General features: G+C 42.6%; 2 protein-coding genes across 2 annotated transcripts in view; one reads left to right on the forward strand and one right to left on the reverse strand.

The window, feature by feature from the left end:
• Positions 1-4224, forward strand: part of LOC136578554 (zinc finger protein 585A-like) — a 57422-nt gene extending 53198 nt beyond the window's left edge. The window contains exon 12 of the mRNA XM_066578689.1: positions 82-4224. Coding sequence (XP_066434786.1) covers positions 82-1441 — 1360 coding nt within the window. The 3' untranslated portion in view covers positions 1442-4224. The remainder of the gene's footprint in view (positions 1-81) is intronic.
• Positions 1-17032, reverse strand: part of LOC136578536 (zinc finger protein 585A-like) — a 241101-nt gene that overhangs the window by 217886 nt on the left and 6183 nt on the right. The window lies entirely within an intron of this gene.

The raw sequence follows: 17032 nt of genomic DNA on the forward strand, positions 1-17032 counted from the left end.
TAATCCTCCTAATCATGAGGAACTTCCTGCTGACCGATCACAGATTTTTACCACAAGTGAAAGTCAGAAAGAGGGTACAAGATTTCAATGTGCTGAATGTGGAAAACCGTTTACAAAAAGCTCAGCTCTTATTGCACATAGAAGAATTCACACAGGAGAGAAGCCGTATTCATGCTCAGAATGTGGGAAATGCTTTACAGAAAAATCAAAACTCGTTAGACATGATCGAATTCACACAGGAGAGATGCCGTATTCATGTTCAGTATGTGGGAAGTCTTTCATAGATAAATCAATTCTTGTGAGACATGCAAGAATTCACACAGGAGAGAAGCCTTTTGCATGTTCAGAATGTGGGAAATGTTTTATAAATAAATCCATTCTTGCTAGACATGAGAAAATTCACTCAGGAGAGAAGCCATATTCATGTTCAGAATGTGGAAAATGTTTTATAATTAAATCGGATCTTGTCAAACATATGCGAACTCACACTGGCGAGAAGCCATATTCATGTTCACTTTGTGAAAAATGTTTTAAAGATAGATCAAGTCTTGTCGCACATGAGAGAATTCACGGAGGAGAGAAGCCATTTTCATGTTCACTTTGTGGAAAATGCTTTACAGATAAATCAAGGCTTATTGCACATGAAAGAATTCACACAGGGGAAAAGTCGTATTCATGTACAGAATGTAAGAAGTGCTTTACAGAGAAATCAAAATTTGTTACACATGAGAGAATTCACATGGGGGAAAAACCTTTTTCATGTTCAAAATGTGGTAAATGTTTTACAGCTAAATCAAGTCTTGTTAAACATGACAGACTTCACACGGGAAAGAAACCATTTTCATGTTCAAAATGTGGAAAATGTTTTACAGCTAAATCAAGTCTTGTCACCCATGAAAGAATTCATACAGGAGAGAAGCCACATTCGTGTTCGGAATGTGGAAAATGTTTTATAAATAAATCAGATCTTGTTAAACATGAGAGAATTCACACAGGAGAGAAGCCGTATTCATGTTCACTGTGTGGGAAATGCTTTACAAATCAATCTGATTTTGTTAAACATGAGAGAATTCACACTGGTGTGAAACCATACTCTTGTTCAGAATGTGGGAAATGTTTTACAGGTAAATCAAGCCTTGTTACACATCAGAGAATTCACACAGGAGAAAAGCCGTATTCATGTTCAGAATGTGGGAAATGCTTTATAAATAAATCAAGTCTTGTTACACATGAGAGAATTCACACAGGGAATAAGCCATATTCATGTTCAGAATGTGGAAAGTGTTTTACTATTAAATCAAGCCTTGTTAGACATGAGAGAATTCACACAGAAGAGAACCTGTATCCATGTTCAATCTGTGGGAAATCCTTTACAGATAAATTAAGTGTTCTTAAACATGAGGGAAGTCACACAGGAGAGAAGCAGTTATATTCTATATAAGAAAAATGTTCTACAAGGAAATCAAATTTTTGAAACTCCTTAGACGATTCCATTACAAGAAACCAGATTCTTGTCTAGAATGTTGGAATTGTCATAAGATGCAATGGCAGGAAGGTGCAGGTTTTGGTGTTTTTTTGCAGCAGTTTTATATAGGTTTCTCTGCAGGAAGAAAAAAAAACGTGAAACTTACAGTTGCAGTCAAAATTATTCATTACACATTACAGGAAAAGGAAGAAGATTTACAGAAAAATATGGCTGAATTACTTACCAAAAATAATAGTAGGACACAGACAAGGAGGCATGATACACAACCTCCCAGTAGAAGCAGAAAGCCAAAATGCTAGATGGAGGAGCTAGAAGCAGAAGCAAGGTACTAATAAACAGCCGCCAACATGATCAACCTAAAAAAGGGGAGTGGCTACTCAGTGCTGCACCTACATATAGATGAAAAAAATTAAGGGTGCCAGGCCTACTGTGTCCTACTGTTATTTTTGGTAAGTGAATTCAGCCATATTTTTCTCTCATTACAAATTAAGTTTATTTGCTAAATTTACAATCAATTTAAAAGTAATCAGTCAAGAACAATTTAAATAGCTCAATACACCTAATGTAACAAGCGGTTCCTCCAAACTCAATGCAAAATGTCACTTTTAATGATTACAAAGTCTCAGAATGATTCAACACCCTGAATAGAATCCCACATAAAAGCACACATTTGCTAATCAGGTGTTGCATCAAGCACACCTGATGTAACAAATCAAGGATTCATGAAGCGATGAAACAAAACTGGAACTATGGATCAGTGGTATGTCTAGAGCAGGAAGAATGAAGTTTATGCTGAAAAAAACACCCTGCCTACAGTGAAGCATGGTGGTGGCTTGGTCATGCTCTGTGGCTGCTTTGGCACTGGAAACCTGCAGCGTCTGGAGGACAAGATGGATTCAATCAAGTATAAGGAAATTATAGGAGGAAAAAAAGGCTTGTGAGGAAGCTGAAGCTTGGGCGTCATTGGACCTTCCAACAGGACATTAATCATGATCCTACCTCAAAGTCCACCGAGGCTTGGTTTCAGACATCCTGGAACATTCTGGAGTGGCCGTCACAGTCAACTGACTTGAACACCATAGAAAATATTTTTGGGATTTTAAGAAAGTGGTTGCAGCGCACAAACCCAACAATATCAGTGAATTGGAAGGCATTGCTCATGAGGAATGGGATAAGAGTCCTCAGGAACGCTGTCAGAAGCTGCTGTATCACATCTGCAGCAGGTCATAACAGCAAAAGGTTCTCTACTAAGTACTAAAGATGCTCATCATGAAAGGGGGAATAATTCTGAGAGTGCAGTAGTCACTAAAATTGACATTTTGTATAGAATTTGGAAAATCCACTTGTTATACTAGTTGTGTTGAACTATTTCAATTATTTGATTGGTTATTTGCAAATAACTTAAAGTTTGTACATTTCGAAAATAGCTTAATTTGTAACAGGGGGTTGAATAATTTTAATTCTACACCCAGCAAAAATGTGTAAATTGGAAAAAACACCACCCAATGAACGCCTCTAGTAAACACACATACCATGTTGCTAAAGCCCGAGATATTTTATTATTATTTATTTGAAAGCACTTTTACTTCCCAGGCGCTGTACAAATGAGAACAGAGATTTACATGCATTACACTTGGAAAGCATCAGCAACAACAAGCATGGGCCAGATGACTTACAGACTGCTATAGAGGAGATAGGTCCCTACCTGCAAGGGCTTACAGGCTACAGAAGAAGACTGTAGGGGAGGGTAGAAGCTGCTCCTACAATGGTGACAGCAGGGCTACTGTGGGTTGTAGTCTTTTATGAAGAGGTGAGTTTGCAGATTCTTTTTGAAGCCTTCTAATGTGGTGGAGAGTCTGACTTGTTGGGGTAGTGAGTTCCACACGCGTTTTTCAGGGCAAGAGGAACCGCACAAAAAAGTGTGTGATGAAAGCTGCAATACATTACTGGAAAGTCAATATAATTTTCTTTGGTTCCATCAGATTTATCATACTGTAGCAATATGTGGTCTTCATTTCTATTTCCACATATGTTGAAGATAAAAAACAAGTTCACATAGTTTCCTTAAAAGGGTTGTCCATTTCTAAAGTAGTGATGGCCTAGCTGCAGAATAGGTCCTCAAAAGATCGTTGAGGCTCTGCCATACAGGACCCTCGATGATCAGGTGATTGCTGGGATATGCTCATACAACAAGCTGATTTCTGCAGCAAGCAGACAGCTCCATTCTCAGTGCAGTGGCCAGTCTTGGTATTGCAGGCCAAGTTCCCATTCACTTCAATTTAAGCTGGGCCTCCAGTACCAAGCCTGACCACTGAAGTGGGAACAGAGCTGTCTGCTTCCTGCAGAAATCAGCTCAGTGCACAAGCACATAGGCCCAGCAACCAGCTGATTGGCAGGGGTCCCTCGCAACAAACCCCAGTCAATCTACTATTGATGATAGGTCATTAATAGTTTACAACTGGAAAACCCCTTTAAGATTTTAATTGATTGTAGTTGGAGACGTATACCCTTAAGAAATGTATAATATTGAAGGGTCAGAGAATGACTGTAAGTAAATCAAAACTACGTTAGTATTTTACTTTACACAAAAATATTGGAATTATGTTACCATCCACAGAAGGGGGACTTTACATAGGCTATCATTCTGCGTGATGATCTTCTTTAATCCTGTTCTGGGGATTATGTGCAACGCTATTGTGATGTTAGACTATATTTTAATAAAGTGCTTTTTTTTCTCACTTGGCATTAATTTCTTCTGTTGCACTCAGCATTTGGTAATTGAGTTTTATCAATTTACCTAGAAGGGTTTATCAGTTTCATGGTGAGCTGCTGCGGCAACCATTTTTGCTCATCTTTTGCCATTTGCATTCCTGCAGCAGATGATGCATTCTCATCAATGTGCAGTACTTTGTTTCTGCCCATAGGGCGCACATGTGACCACTTCCCCATACTTATAGGGCTTGTGCTCGCCCTATTAAATTGTCCACCTTTTATCAGATTGCACCTGTACTGCCTACCCTGACCTCTTGCCAGATTCTTGTGCTGAAATATACGCTGCCTGTCTTGGCCTCCGTTAAGTCCCCTGGTTACGTCTGTATTCACACCCACAGATATTTGTGTAGCACCAATGCAGCATCCAAGGAGCTGACCCTCCACCTAGGAGACAGTGGGGTAGAGTTTGGGCCTTGTCACAGGGTTCTACCATCTCCCACTCTGAGGGTAGTGGGATACCCGTCCAAGTAACTGGGGGCAGGCCATTCAAAGCGTAACCCAATACACGCTTTACTTTGGCAATCTGTTGTCATGGATGACGCCACCGTTCCTTCCTCTGCGGTGAATTTGGATGGTGAAATAAATGGTTCACACTCACAAGGAAAGTTTAAATAGCAAAGCCGGGAACGGTGCTCTTTTACTTGTGAAACTTATAGTTCTTTCAAAGTATAACTCACGCCAGCAAGACAATTGGTGCAGAAATCACAAAGTGGTGCGACAGGGACGATATCACAGGTTCACGGAGAAATCTACAGTCCCAGTTATCTGTAGGGCTCCGTGCCCAGTACAAACGCCTCTTTCTCTCTCCAGTTCTCTATCAGTCAGCACTCACGTTTGGCATACACTCTACACTGCAATGGCGGTTCCACTCTCTCTCACAGTTCCTCAGTGGGTTAATACATCACTAGCATTTCCTGGGTACAACCCGCCCAAGGACGGCTGGGGATGTCTCTCAGTCTCCTCCATTCTGGCCCACACAGAACTGAAGGTGTCTGTGTGAGTTCCTTGCTAGGCTAGGACTGGAACCAGAGGACCTTACAGAACTCTCTTGCAACCACATATATCAAGCAAGGTCACATGACTTAAAACTTACAACACAAAGCAATACTTTTCCAGACAGAGAGAGCTCATTTGCAGACATTAACCCATTCAGTGCTGCAAACTCCAATACATATTCTGCTGCTTCATTCTTCATTCAAAGACAATATACAAGACAATACAGACACCATATATCAGACAGTATGGAGGGGCCCCGTTATTCTGCTACACCAGCAGCTATAGATCTGAGACTACTTCAGTGAGTATTGACCTGCAGATCCAGCAATGAAGACCAGATCCTAATTACAGGGGTAAAGGATGAATATTAAGGTACTGCAAGTGCTGTATCCAGACTTAGCCCTAAGCCAAATCAGTGTGTGGCAAGCGCTCATCCACATCCATTTGCCAGCAGTCCGTCTGTCTCTGCGGTGTAATATCATGGTGGAAATTGATTACCTTGTAAATGTAGAGAAGCAGTAGTATGGGAATAAAGCAGAATTAAAGGGGTATTCCTTACATAGATATTTATAGAATCTATAGAATAATTATATGTGCAGGGTCCCATAGGGTGACCCCATACACAAGGCACACATCGAGGAGCTGGGAGAGTAGAGTGGTCACTTGTCATGGTGGCACTTGCCATGCTCCCTCCCAGAGGGACACACGTAGCCTCGGCCAGAGCAGCGCTGGGCCTCTTCCGGACACCCCTAGGATAGGGATGCCCAATAAACTGGAGAACAGGGATAGCGGATGTCACGGGTGACGCCACCATTCCATTACCCACCAGTATGACCCTTAGTAGTAAATAAATGGAACCGCAGACAGAAGTAACATACCTCAGGTCCCTAGCAATGGTCAGGGCCTGGCAAAAACGGTACTAGAAAAACTTCTTGTATACAAGGCACAAATGACAGACTTGAGAGTACCTCCACTCGGTGATCCCAGACTTCAGGACGGCCGGTTGTGACAAATCAATGGGTGTACCGCTACGCGGTGATCCCAGACTTCAAGACGGCTGCTTTGGAAAGAATGAATAAAGAGTACCTCTGCACTAGGCCTTGGAAGTGGCACCTGCTTCTTGGTTACGCTCTCTCTTCAATTGGGGCTCACTCCTCTCTCATCTCTGAAATATACACTCTCAGGGAACCCCTCTTTTTCCTCCATTCTTCACCCCATGAGGGTTGAAGGTAGCCCCATGTGGCTGGCGTTCTCTCAAAGGGACCCAAATGAAATGGAGTCTGCTCTCCTTTTCCACTCTCAGACACTCCTATTTATATTCTCACTCATACCACGTGACAAGACAAATTGATACATTGCAAGCATCACCCACACTTTTGCAAACACTTAACCCATCACTCGCTGCAGCTGTGCAAAACCTATAACAGAATAACTAGACAGGTTTGCACAGCGCACCACCAAGACATGACATGTATGACATTTATGGAGGGGGCCAGAAAAGATATGTAAAGCGGGTGCTCTGCGTAGAGTCCTCCCTTACACAACAGTGGCTGGGATGTTGAGCCTCGCCTCCCTCAGTCCGGGACCAAGCCAGGATCAGGCAGTGATTAGAAGGACCAGCCTAGCACTGGTGGTTGAAAAGTGTGTTTTGCGCCACTGTTTTTATTAAGTCCCCTTCGCCGGCCAGAGACACAGCCAGGGAGGGGAAGAGAGAACTGTGATAGGGCAGCAGGGGCCATTCTGTTGTAGCCTCATAAAATCTGTGGGTGAATGGTGGTTCACCTCTACAGTGCTGCGGGCAGTGACATGGAAAACCAGAAGAACACCTCCAAGCTAGGGATAGAATGTAGGTCTAAAAGCCTGCCCCAATAGCAATATTGGCCACATATAGCAGAGTGCAGAAGTGGTAGCAGACGGGAGAAGTAGCATTTGTTGTTCCACAGTAGACATAGTGTGGGTGACTGCAGAGGGGTGCCAAGGATGAGGTGGTGGCCATTGTAGTTGTTACTGCAGCACTGTCCCCATGCTGGGAAAGCAGCGCAGGAGGAGGTTTCTAACACTTCGCTCCGTTCATCAGCCATTACAGAAGAAATGCCTGACGAGCCGTGGTTTGCCCCTGGCAAAATCAGGTGTTTGAGACAACCCATTTATTATTAGAATTCTGGGTCAATATTTTGTAGTATTATGTGGGTGATGTAGTATTTTGAAGTAGTGGATGACAGTATTTTTAGAGTGTTTTGTAGTATTTTGTGGGTGGAGGATTACAGTTCTTTGGATCATTGTATAGCAGTCTTATGTAGGTACTGTAGTGCAATATTATATGGGCAGTGTTTTGTTTTTGAGGCAGGGTACGGAAGTATTTTGGGACAGCCTTTTGCTGTGTTATTTGGGCGTTGTATTTTGCTTCCTCATAATCAGTTTTCAAGTTTTACCTAACAAAGAACATAGGTTACTTACATAAATTATTTATACCCTCAAAGTCCATTCATGTTCTATTACTGCATTTTACCTTCTATTCTCCTATACATTTGCCTGCAATGCTATTCAGCGCTCCATTTAGAACTCATGCTGTTCTAGACACTCAGACTGAATACGCCCCATTAACCTTCAACTGCGTACGCGATTTATTTTCCGTTCACTTCCGTGGACATGAGGTCTCACAATCTCCTATATATTGTGGTTGACTTTTTTTTCGCAATAATGGACTGGATGTTTACAATAACTTTGTTTTACTTTTCAGGTTATTAATAATTAAAAAACATGTAAAAATAATCATCTTTTATTTATATATTTTAAATAAATCTGGTACCCCTCACCCCCACAAAGATTCTCAGAAATCTAGAATGGGAAGGGGTCTGTGAGACTTCACGTTCTCAGTTAAAGGTTAAGTACCCATTGGCCAATTACTGTTTTGTTAATTTTTGGGTGATTGTAACAATATTTGTCCAGTATTAAGGTTCATGGCCATAACTGCTTTTTTGCCACGTGATATGTGGTGAAGTCAGTGGACTTTCATTGATCCATGCACCATGTGCATGTAGACACTGTGTGTTGATACATATTAGAAACAGACCGCAGCATGATCTATTTCTGTGCGTACCACACAGCGTGAGCACTATACATTTGAATAGGCAGCATAAGCAATGCTGTCCATATTTAATACTGTCCATATATAATACATTGCGTATGGGTGGCATTTTCATATGCAACCCCACTCTGAAACAGAGCAGGGAAGTTGAAAAAGCAACACTGCGCATGACCGTGTGCATGTGATACGCAGCCAAACGCGGTCTTTGCCAGCAAAGCCAGTATTACAAACATCGGTAATGTACCCCACTAGTAAGGGTGACCCAATCAGAGTATGCACCATTTACATTTATTTACCATGTAGTATTTATTTTGGCCTTGTAATGCGAGCAGAGTCGCTAGAAAAACCTATAATGTTTGGACAGATCCTGGCATGGATATCACACAACTGAAAGAAGCAGTGTAGTACCGAAAAACATGGAGCTCGCCTTTAGGGTCACTGAGGGTAATGAATGACTAAGCGGCTAACAACAACAACAATTTATAACCCCCCTCTGCTTCCTATCACTGAGTCAGTTAATTACCCAATTACACTCATTCTCACCAGACCAAGCATTCTCATTTTATATACCAACCTTTTATGCGGCCCAGTATCAAATGATTTGGAAAAGTCCAGATACACAGGATCCAGTGACTCTACCTGATCCAGCCTAGAACTTACCTCCTCATAGAAGCTGATCAGGTTGGTTTGACAGGACCGATCTCTCATAAATCTGTGCTGATACAGAGTTATACAGATATTTTTCTTTAGGTTCTCCAGGATAACATCACAAGCCCAACAGCGCAGCAGTGAATGCACAGCGGCGCCTGCGATGGTGCTTGGAGCATTGTCCTTGGACTGTAAATTAGTGGAAGCAAGTTTGGACAGATGAACCATGGTACACCATCTTATGAACGGATGACCGCGCTTGGGTGTGACAGTTTTCTGGAAAGTGGTTTCTACATGACTGCATTGGCCTAACGGTGAAGTTTGGAGGAGGTTCTATTATGGTGTAGGGGTGATTATGCTGGGAAGGACTAGGGCCATTGATTATAGTGAAGTCTACCCTCAACATCAATGGAAACAGACACATTTCGAATAATGTGGCATTACCTACCCAGTGGCAATACTTTGGTACAGCTCTGTGTCTCTACCAACATGACCGAGCACCATGTCCTTCAGCACGCAGTGTTGAGGCAGTTTGAGGAGTAGAACATCTGCAAACTTTATTGGCCAGCCCAAAGTTTGGACCATCAAATATCTTTGTTATGAACTATAACGTCGTATCTGTGCATGCGCCACTCTGCCAGAAGCTCTCCGCGAGTAATGGAAGCAAATTCCTCCACACATCTATCGGGAATTTGGTGCAAAGCCGGCTAGGAGGGTTACTACAGTCATTGATGCCAAAGGCGGCTTAACACCATTCTAAAAATGTTATAAAAATATCAAATTTCATCACCTTGTATGTGTGTCCCAATTCTCTTGTCAACTTAGTGTAAATATTAGAAAGACACACTTTTAGGTAAAATGACAAAGCTCAATTAATCAAAAACTGAATGAAACAAAAAAACAAGATAGATACAGAGTAGAAAAAAAGTGCTTTATTAAAAAAATTCTAATATCACAGCAACATTACACAATTGTGGTGTGCATGAACGTGAGGGATGTTAGTCATGGGCAATGGCGGCAGTGGCTCTGCTGTTCTCCCACCTCACAGACGTGGCAGCGACCGACAGACTACAAAGTCTCTAGCTTGGCATTTCTTTAGGGCTACCTGTTGGTCGGGCAGTGTATGATGTTAAAAATTATAATATGTTTTTGACACCAGCCTAAACCGGCTCCGGGCAAAAATAAATAAAAACGGAAATAAATTAAAATAAAAGTCAGGGAATGGTCCCTTTTCCCCAGGGGATGGCGTTGGTGTGGTACTCTTCAGTGCTGATGGTAAAGTGGTGAGAAGGAAGATTTCAGGAGTCACGTTCAACAATATAACATTAAAGCAATTTATTTTCTGAGAGAAGTCTTCAATTTATCGTATTCATACAGTGGACACTTCTGGGACTTTCTTAGTAACATAGACAGGCTCTACTTCTGCATTTCATCCTCAGGTGAGTAATTACAGATATCACATTTGTCCTCTTTACATTTATATTTCTTCTCTCTGTATGTGTAGATCTCCTTTTACTGCTGTCCCTTTCTTTATCATTTTATCGTTCTCTATCCTGCTGCTTGTAATCTTCAGTCTCTAACCTTCTATATATACGATCCTTGTGTTTAGAACTTAATTTTCTTAATACAATCCTTCCTTCTATATCCTTCTTCGTTATGCTGCCTTTCTATATCCCTTCATTACAATCTTTTCCTGTTACTTACTACAGCTTCTCCTTCCCACCGCACTGGCTTTCCCTCCTGTTCTGGTCTTTGCTTCCTCTCTCTTCTCTGGTCTTTCTCCAACTCCTAACTGCCTCTTACGCACAAAATTATCTTTCCACGTGGGCTCTGGCACTGCTGAGAAACCAACAAACCAATCACAGGTCTGCTATCTTCTGACTATCCTGTCCTCCAAGCAATAAGCTGTTGCTGCGTTTTACTCAGGCCAATGGAATCAGGGAATGGGCAGCCAATCAGGAACGCTGCAAGTTGTCTGGCTGATTATGTAGTGAGTAACAAACATGCAATGAACATTGTAATATACACATATTAAAAGTAAGCACATTTTTATTGTAGTGTCGAACTCTGAGCCCCTACACAATGTTCAGCGCAGGATGATGGGCGAGTATTGTGCGGCTGTCAGGAAAGGAACAGTAGTTTATGTAACATCGTTCTGTGTATAACTATACATTAATAAATCTGCTGGAGTTGAGAAAAAAATGCATGTGTATATAGTGTAATGGCATATAAGGGGTCAATGTGCTGCCCACGAAATACAGACGGGAAATGCGCTGGTGTGAATGGGCCCTAAGGGTGCATATACACACTGCAATATCTGCTTAACTGTATGTGAATCGTTGCTGACTGCAGGCTGCCATTCGGCCTTGTAGTTTTCGCTTACAAATACTGACCAGACCAAGATGGTGTGAGGCGGTTTTCACAAAATCGTGTGAGATTTGTGTGTTGAGACGCACAAATATTATTTTTATTTTCCATTGCACCGTGCTACGGGAAACATGTCCTATCTTTGGGCGTGCTCTTGCATTGTCCATTGTTTTCAATGGGGCCGGCTGCAGCATCGCACCAAGTGCTAGGTGTACGCGTTGAGATGCAAGGCTTCCCCATTGAAAAGAAAGACTGTCAGCCATAGCGGAGGATCGCTACTTCCCCAAAGTGATGCGAAACAGTTCTGAGAAAAACAATGCCGTGCATCTGTGAAGAAATTGCATGTTGGGGAGCGCGACATCACAACGAGATTCATGCTCCGATATTGCACTGGCCTGTGTGAAATTAGCCGGACTGGGGCCTTATAATAAACATCTACTGAGGTATTTGAGTCATAGAAGGAAGGGCATTAGTTATTTATTAAACTACTTAACCGCATGGCCCTTTTTTCCCCCCTTTATAAAATTATTACTCTTTTATCTATGCATCAACATAGATGGCTGAGGGCTTGTTTTCTGCAGGATTAGTTGTATTTTACAATGATAATATTTAATGTGCCATATAATGTACTGAAAAACTTTAAAAAAATTCTAAGTGAAGTGAAATGGAAAAAACCCCAGAAATTCTGCCATCTTTGGATTCGTCTTGTTTCCATGGAGTACACATGGCAACAAAAATGACCTGATAACTTTATTCTATGAGTCAGTAGGATTGCTATGGTACCAAATTCTCAAAGTTTTTTTTTGCTGTACTACTTTAATTTTTTTAAATGATATTTAATTTTTCCGTTATTATCCGTTCCTGATAGGGAATGATCCAGACAGGAGCCACTGATGTGGATCTGCAACAACGGATCACTATATAAAGCTAGGATCTTACTTAGAGAGGAGTAAACTAGGATCTTACTTTAGGAGATCAATGTGGCTATACATGTGGTGGGCGGGGGAGAAGTAAGAAAAGTCTGTTACTACAATGTAGGAGACGCCATATATCTACCAGCTAAATCTTCCTGAGGGCCTGGGAGAATGCTCATAATTGCATGGTGGAGAGGTCTTCACAGGAGGCAGATCAATCTATATCTGGGTTTAGCCAGAAGTTAACGTCATCCCCAGTACTACCATCCCTTCTGAAAGTCTGCCAAACAGACCAAGAGCGATCTAACCGCCCTAACGGGACTCTTATTGGGAAGATACCAATTTGTTAAAGAGTTTAATTTTAAGGAATAAGAAACACCCTTAGGTCTACAAATGTGTCTGAGACCTCATGGGGTATTACCTTGTAGACTGCGATCGAAACTACTCTGGATTTTGCCGCAGGGTCTGAACTATGAAACCTTGTAGTCTAGTACCTATCCCTGATGTTAGGGATGTGCTCGGAATGGAAGGGAGTTTTCTGAAAGAAAACAACATGAGTCCTCTGTTTGAGTAGAGGACATAGTGTTTGATTGAGATTTTGTGCTACATTGAGGCCTCTTGCATTTAAGAAGCAAAACTCGACTTGAGCCATCTTGGGATGAGGGGAGGGGAGACAAATAAGTGAGAAGAAAAAAAAAAAGGGAGGTGAAGAAAGGGTTTTTAAAGGGGGAGGGAAAAGGAGAAAAGATAGGTGTCGAGGGAAAAGAATAAGGGGAGAATAAGAAAAAGTGTGGAAACTAGGTAACGATTTATGTCAGGAAGCTCAATAACAAACTGGGCAGACATTACTGAGGCATTCGCTCATCGAGTTGGGGAAAGAAAAGAACACCTGTACTCAAAAAACCACAGCACAGGTCCCCCAGTATGGGATGTGCTTTCTATGGAAAGGGACCTCCTCCCCAACCCACATTGCTATATAACTAAATACCTTTTGTTTCTACAAGAAGTGTATATCCAACAAACAATAAATGGGAACCTATGGTTAATTACCAGCTTCGCATGAGGCCAGCTCCAAGGTACCCATCTCTTAATTTGGAGGCAGCTCCCCCAGTGCACAACAGTGGCCCCCTCAGCATGACCCCAATCAGTGTAAACAGGCAGTGCCCATTAAAGCTTATATGATTCCATTGCATCTATATACACCTAAGGGCCCAGTGCAGTAGCGCAGTGGGTGGCCCGCCATCGTCAGCCACATCTAGCACCCCAGGAGCCCCAAACAAAAGAACCAGAGAGGGTCACTGTGATTTAATCAGGAGGTGGGAGGACTACCGAACAGGCTTGAGCAGGTCAATCTCTTGCCCTTCTCTGTGGACAATGTCGTGGACATGGTTGGAGGTCCGAAGACAGGAGGGCAGAGCAGGCCACTCCGAAATGGGGAGCGATGGAAGACCCAAAACTAACAAGAAAGCAGGGAGGTCTCTTGGTGGCGTAATTCCTCTATAAGACCTTTGTGGCAAACTTGCAAATAAAGGGGGAAGTCCCAAATACATGTCAAGTTACGGTGACAGAATTCCTCAAGTAGAAGTCGCAGAACTTTTCATTTCAAGAGAGTGAGGTGTGAGAGATCTGGTAGCAACTGTAGCTGAGATCTTTGAAATGGAATAGGTTGTCATTCTCTTGCCTCGTGCACAATGGCCTCTTTTAGCTGGTATTTATGAATTCGGCAGATAACATCTCAGGGCCGCTCCAGGTCTATACATCTAGGACCCAAGGAGCGATGGAATCTGTCCATCTCCAATGAGGAATCCAGGGACACCCCCAGAATGTTGTTGAATATACTGAAAAGGGCTTCCTCCAAGTGCGGTTAATTAGGGAGGCCTCTTGGGCAGACCTTGTTCCTTTGGCCCCTGGACCCTGCAGTGCCCCCTGTTTGGCCAAGAATGGGCGCTGTAGTGCACCTCCCAAGTGCATTGTCCCCAATGCTTGGGGATAGATGCCCGGAGAGTTCACTGGTAACTCCCCTCCAAGGACAACACAGTGATCTGGAGTTCCCTTCTTCTCCTGCAGGGCCCCCATGCAGCTCTGCTTTCTGGCCGCAGACCCAATGAGCTACCTCTCTACTGGCATCATTACTGGCACAGGAGAGGCGCCATGTGGCAGGCCGTCTCACTGTGCTTCGTCACCTGGCGCCCTTCGGGCCCTTTCTCCATTCTCAGCATGCAGCCTGGGAGTAGCCATAGCAGTGCTGTCTTCCTCTTCTCTGGCCAACCGCCTTAGCGTGCGCTCCAACGAATGCTCCTCCGGCACGCCACCTGCATCCTGCATGTCTGGAGCTGCACTCCGGGAACCCGGCGGAGAACCACCGGTCAGGAATTCCCAGATGCCGTGGGAGTCCCCACCTGAGCTCCCTGACGGCAGTGGGTTCTTCCCTGCTTGCTGCCTCCCATCTGGTACTGACGAAGTGCCTTGTAAGTATGTTTAGCAAATAAACAAAGAAGATCCGCAGCAGACCAGAGGATGAAGTAAAACAAAAGTTCTTTTATTCCAAATCCATAAACGGTACAGGCAGCGACGTTTCGACCGTCTCCGGTCTTTATCAAGCATGCATGTTACCTCTATCCCACCACCTTATATACTAAAAATCTAAACATGTCAGCCAATACCAGCAATTCCCAAAAGACACTCCCATTAAACAATTAAAAACATTACAATCAGCTGCTGGTGTCAGTCACCTTACCGCAGAGTCTCCCACGTGATGCACCTCAGTCCAATCCAGCCGGAAATGTGGAATTCATGATAAAGGCAGATGAACAAAATAAGTATTCCAGCAGCTTCTTAATGAATCATGTTGAATGCTGAGCCGGCACCATCATGATGACCACACATCCATAATCACAGTGTTAACTTTCGTTGTAGCTGCTCGTCATCAGAGCGCATCCTGCTGCATCACGAGCAGGCGCCTCCATAGTAACTCTAGTTACCAGGGACGCTGTGTCACCTCTCCGTGCAGCGCCACGTCATCAGGGAGCGTCCAACCTGTTTCTCCTAGCGATGTGGCATAATAGAAGCCTCAGCTCAACCTGACATGCTGCATCACATGGTATGGATATGGTCCACCCGTCTAAAGTATACACAAACCCTTACTCTGCCTGTGATATATCCCAAGATGTCAAATGCACATATGAATAGCCATATCAGATACCGACACCACCATAAAGGCGTATCGTATCATGGTATAATAAATCTTGTTCAAACACTCTAATAGCATACTATCAAATGTCAATTACCAGTGTTCGAGCATATATGAGATGCTGACAGAGCTCTATCTATATTTCAGGAGTAAATAGAGAAATAACTCTAGACGGATATATGCCTCAAAAAAACTTCTTTCATAAGAATAGACAGGCATTATAGGTGTCCCCCTTAACAAAAAGACACTAATTTTATGTCTACACTGCAGAGTCCTAATCGTTGATTACTCATGGACCCTATGGAGTATATTTCCAAATTACCCATAACCCTAGCTCTTCAATCACTACTATACTCACTGTTATAATGAGACACCTACAGCACATATATAAGATATCACAAAACTTTATTGTATCAAAACGCATATCAAAATATGTACCACAATCACTGTTTTTTTAGAAAAAAACAAAAATGCACGGGAAAACATGTGGAGCGAACCAATAGTGCATCCGTGAAGATAACTCTGCGTTCGGAGACCAGACATCCAGCAAGCTAAATAAAAGACAAAAGGAAAAACAGGAATAAATACTGACAAAATTACAAAAACGTGTTAAAATAATAATGGCTCATATATGCGGTGAATAACAATATTCTAGATTCAGCCCTTTCGGGTGCATAGTATCTAACGCGTGAATCCACATCAATTCCTTGCGTTTTAACATCAAGGATCTATCACCTCCTCTGCTTAATTCAGGGACACTATCAATCACCCTAAAACGAAGCTGGTTAACAGCATGTCGACATTCAATAAAATGTCTAGAGACCGGTAAGTCTCTTTGTCTCGTACGTATATTACTCTTGTGCTGTATAATTCGTTTTTTAACCTCCTGTATAGTTTCCCCTATGTAAGCAATACCACAAGGACAAGTCAACAAATAAACGATATAACTGCTGTTACATGTGTATCTTCCCTTTATTGAGAACGCACGACCCGTCAAAGGGTGTCTGAAGGTGTCCCCTCTAACCATGTTGTTACAACACACACATGATAGGCATGGGAAGTTGCCAAAACGTGTTGGTGCCAACACCCCCTGTCTATCCATTTTACCCGCATTGATCACAGTGCTGACCAGACTATCCTGTAAATTCTTTCCCCGTCTGTACGCTAACATGGGTTTAGTATCGAACTCCCGTATGTCCCTACAGCCTCTCTGTACTATCGGCCAATACTTCTTTAAAACCGCTGCAATCTTGTGACTCATATCACTGTATGTCGTCACAAAAGGAATTCTCTTGTTCTCTATTTTTACCTTGGGCATAAGAAGTTGTTCTCTATCCACATTTCTAATTCTTCTCTTGACATTATCAAGTATGGGCATCGGGTAGCCCCTAGACCTAAATTTGGAACACATGCGTTCTAATTGATTCTCAAAGGCTGCATCATTCGTTATAAGTTTTACTCTTAAAACCTGACTCCAAGGGAGAGATCTCAACATGGGTCTTGGGTGAAAACTATCATAACGGAGAATATTATTCCGATCCGTGGGCTTGGTGTACAAATCAGTGATCAAG

This window comes from Eleutherodactylus coqui, chromosome 9 (genome assembly GCF_035609145.1).
Source record: "Eleutherodactylus coqui strain aEleCoq1 chromosome 9, aEleCoq1.hap1, whole genome shotgun sequence".
Taxonomy (NCBI): Eukaryota; Metazoa; Chordata; class Amphibia; order Anura; family Eleutherodactylidae; genus Eleutherodactylus; species Eleutherodactylus coqui.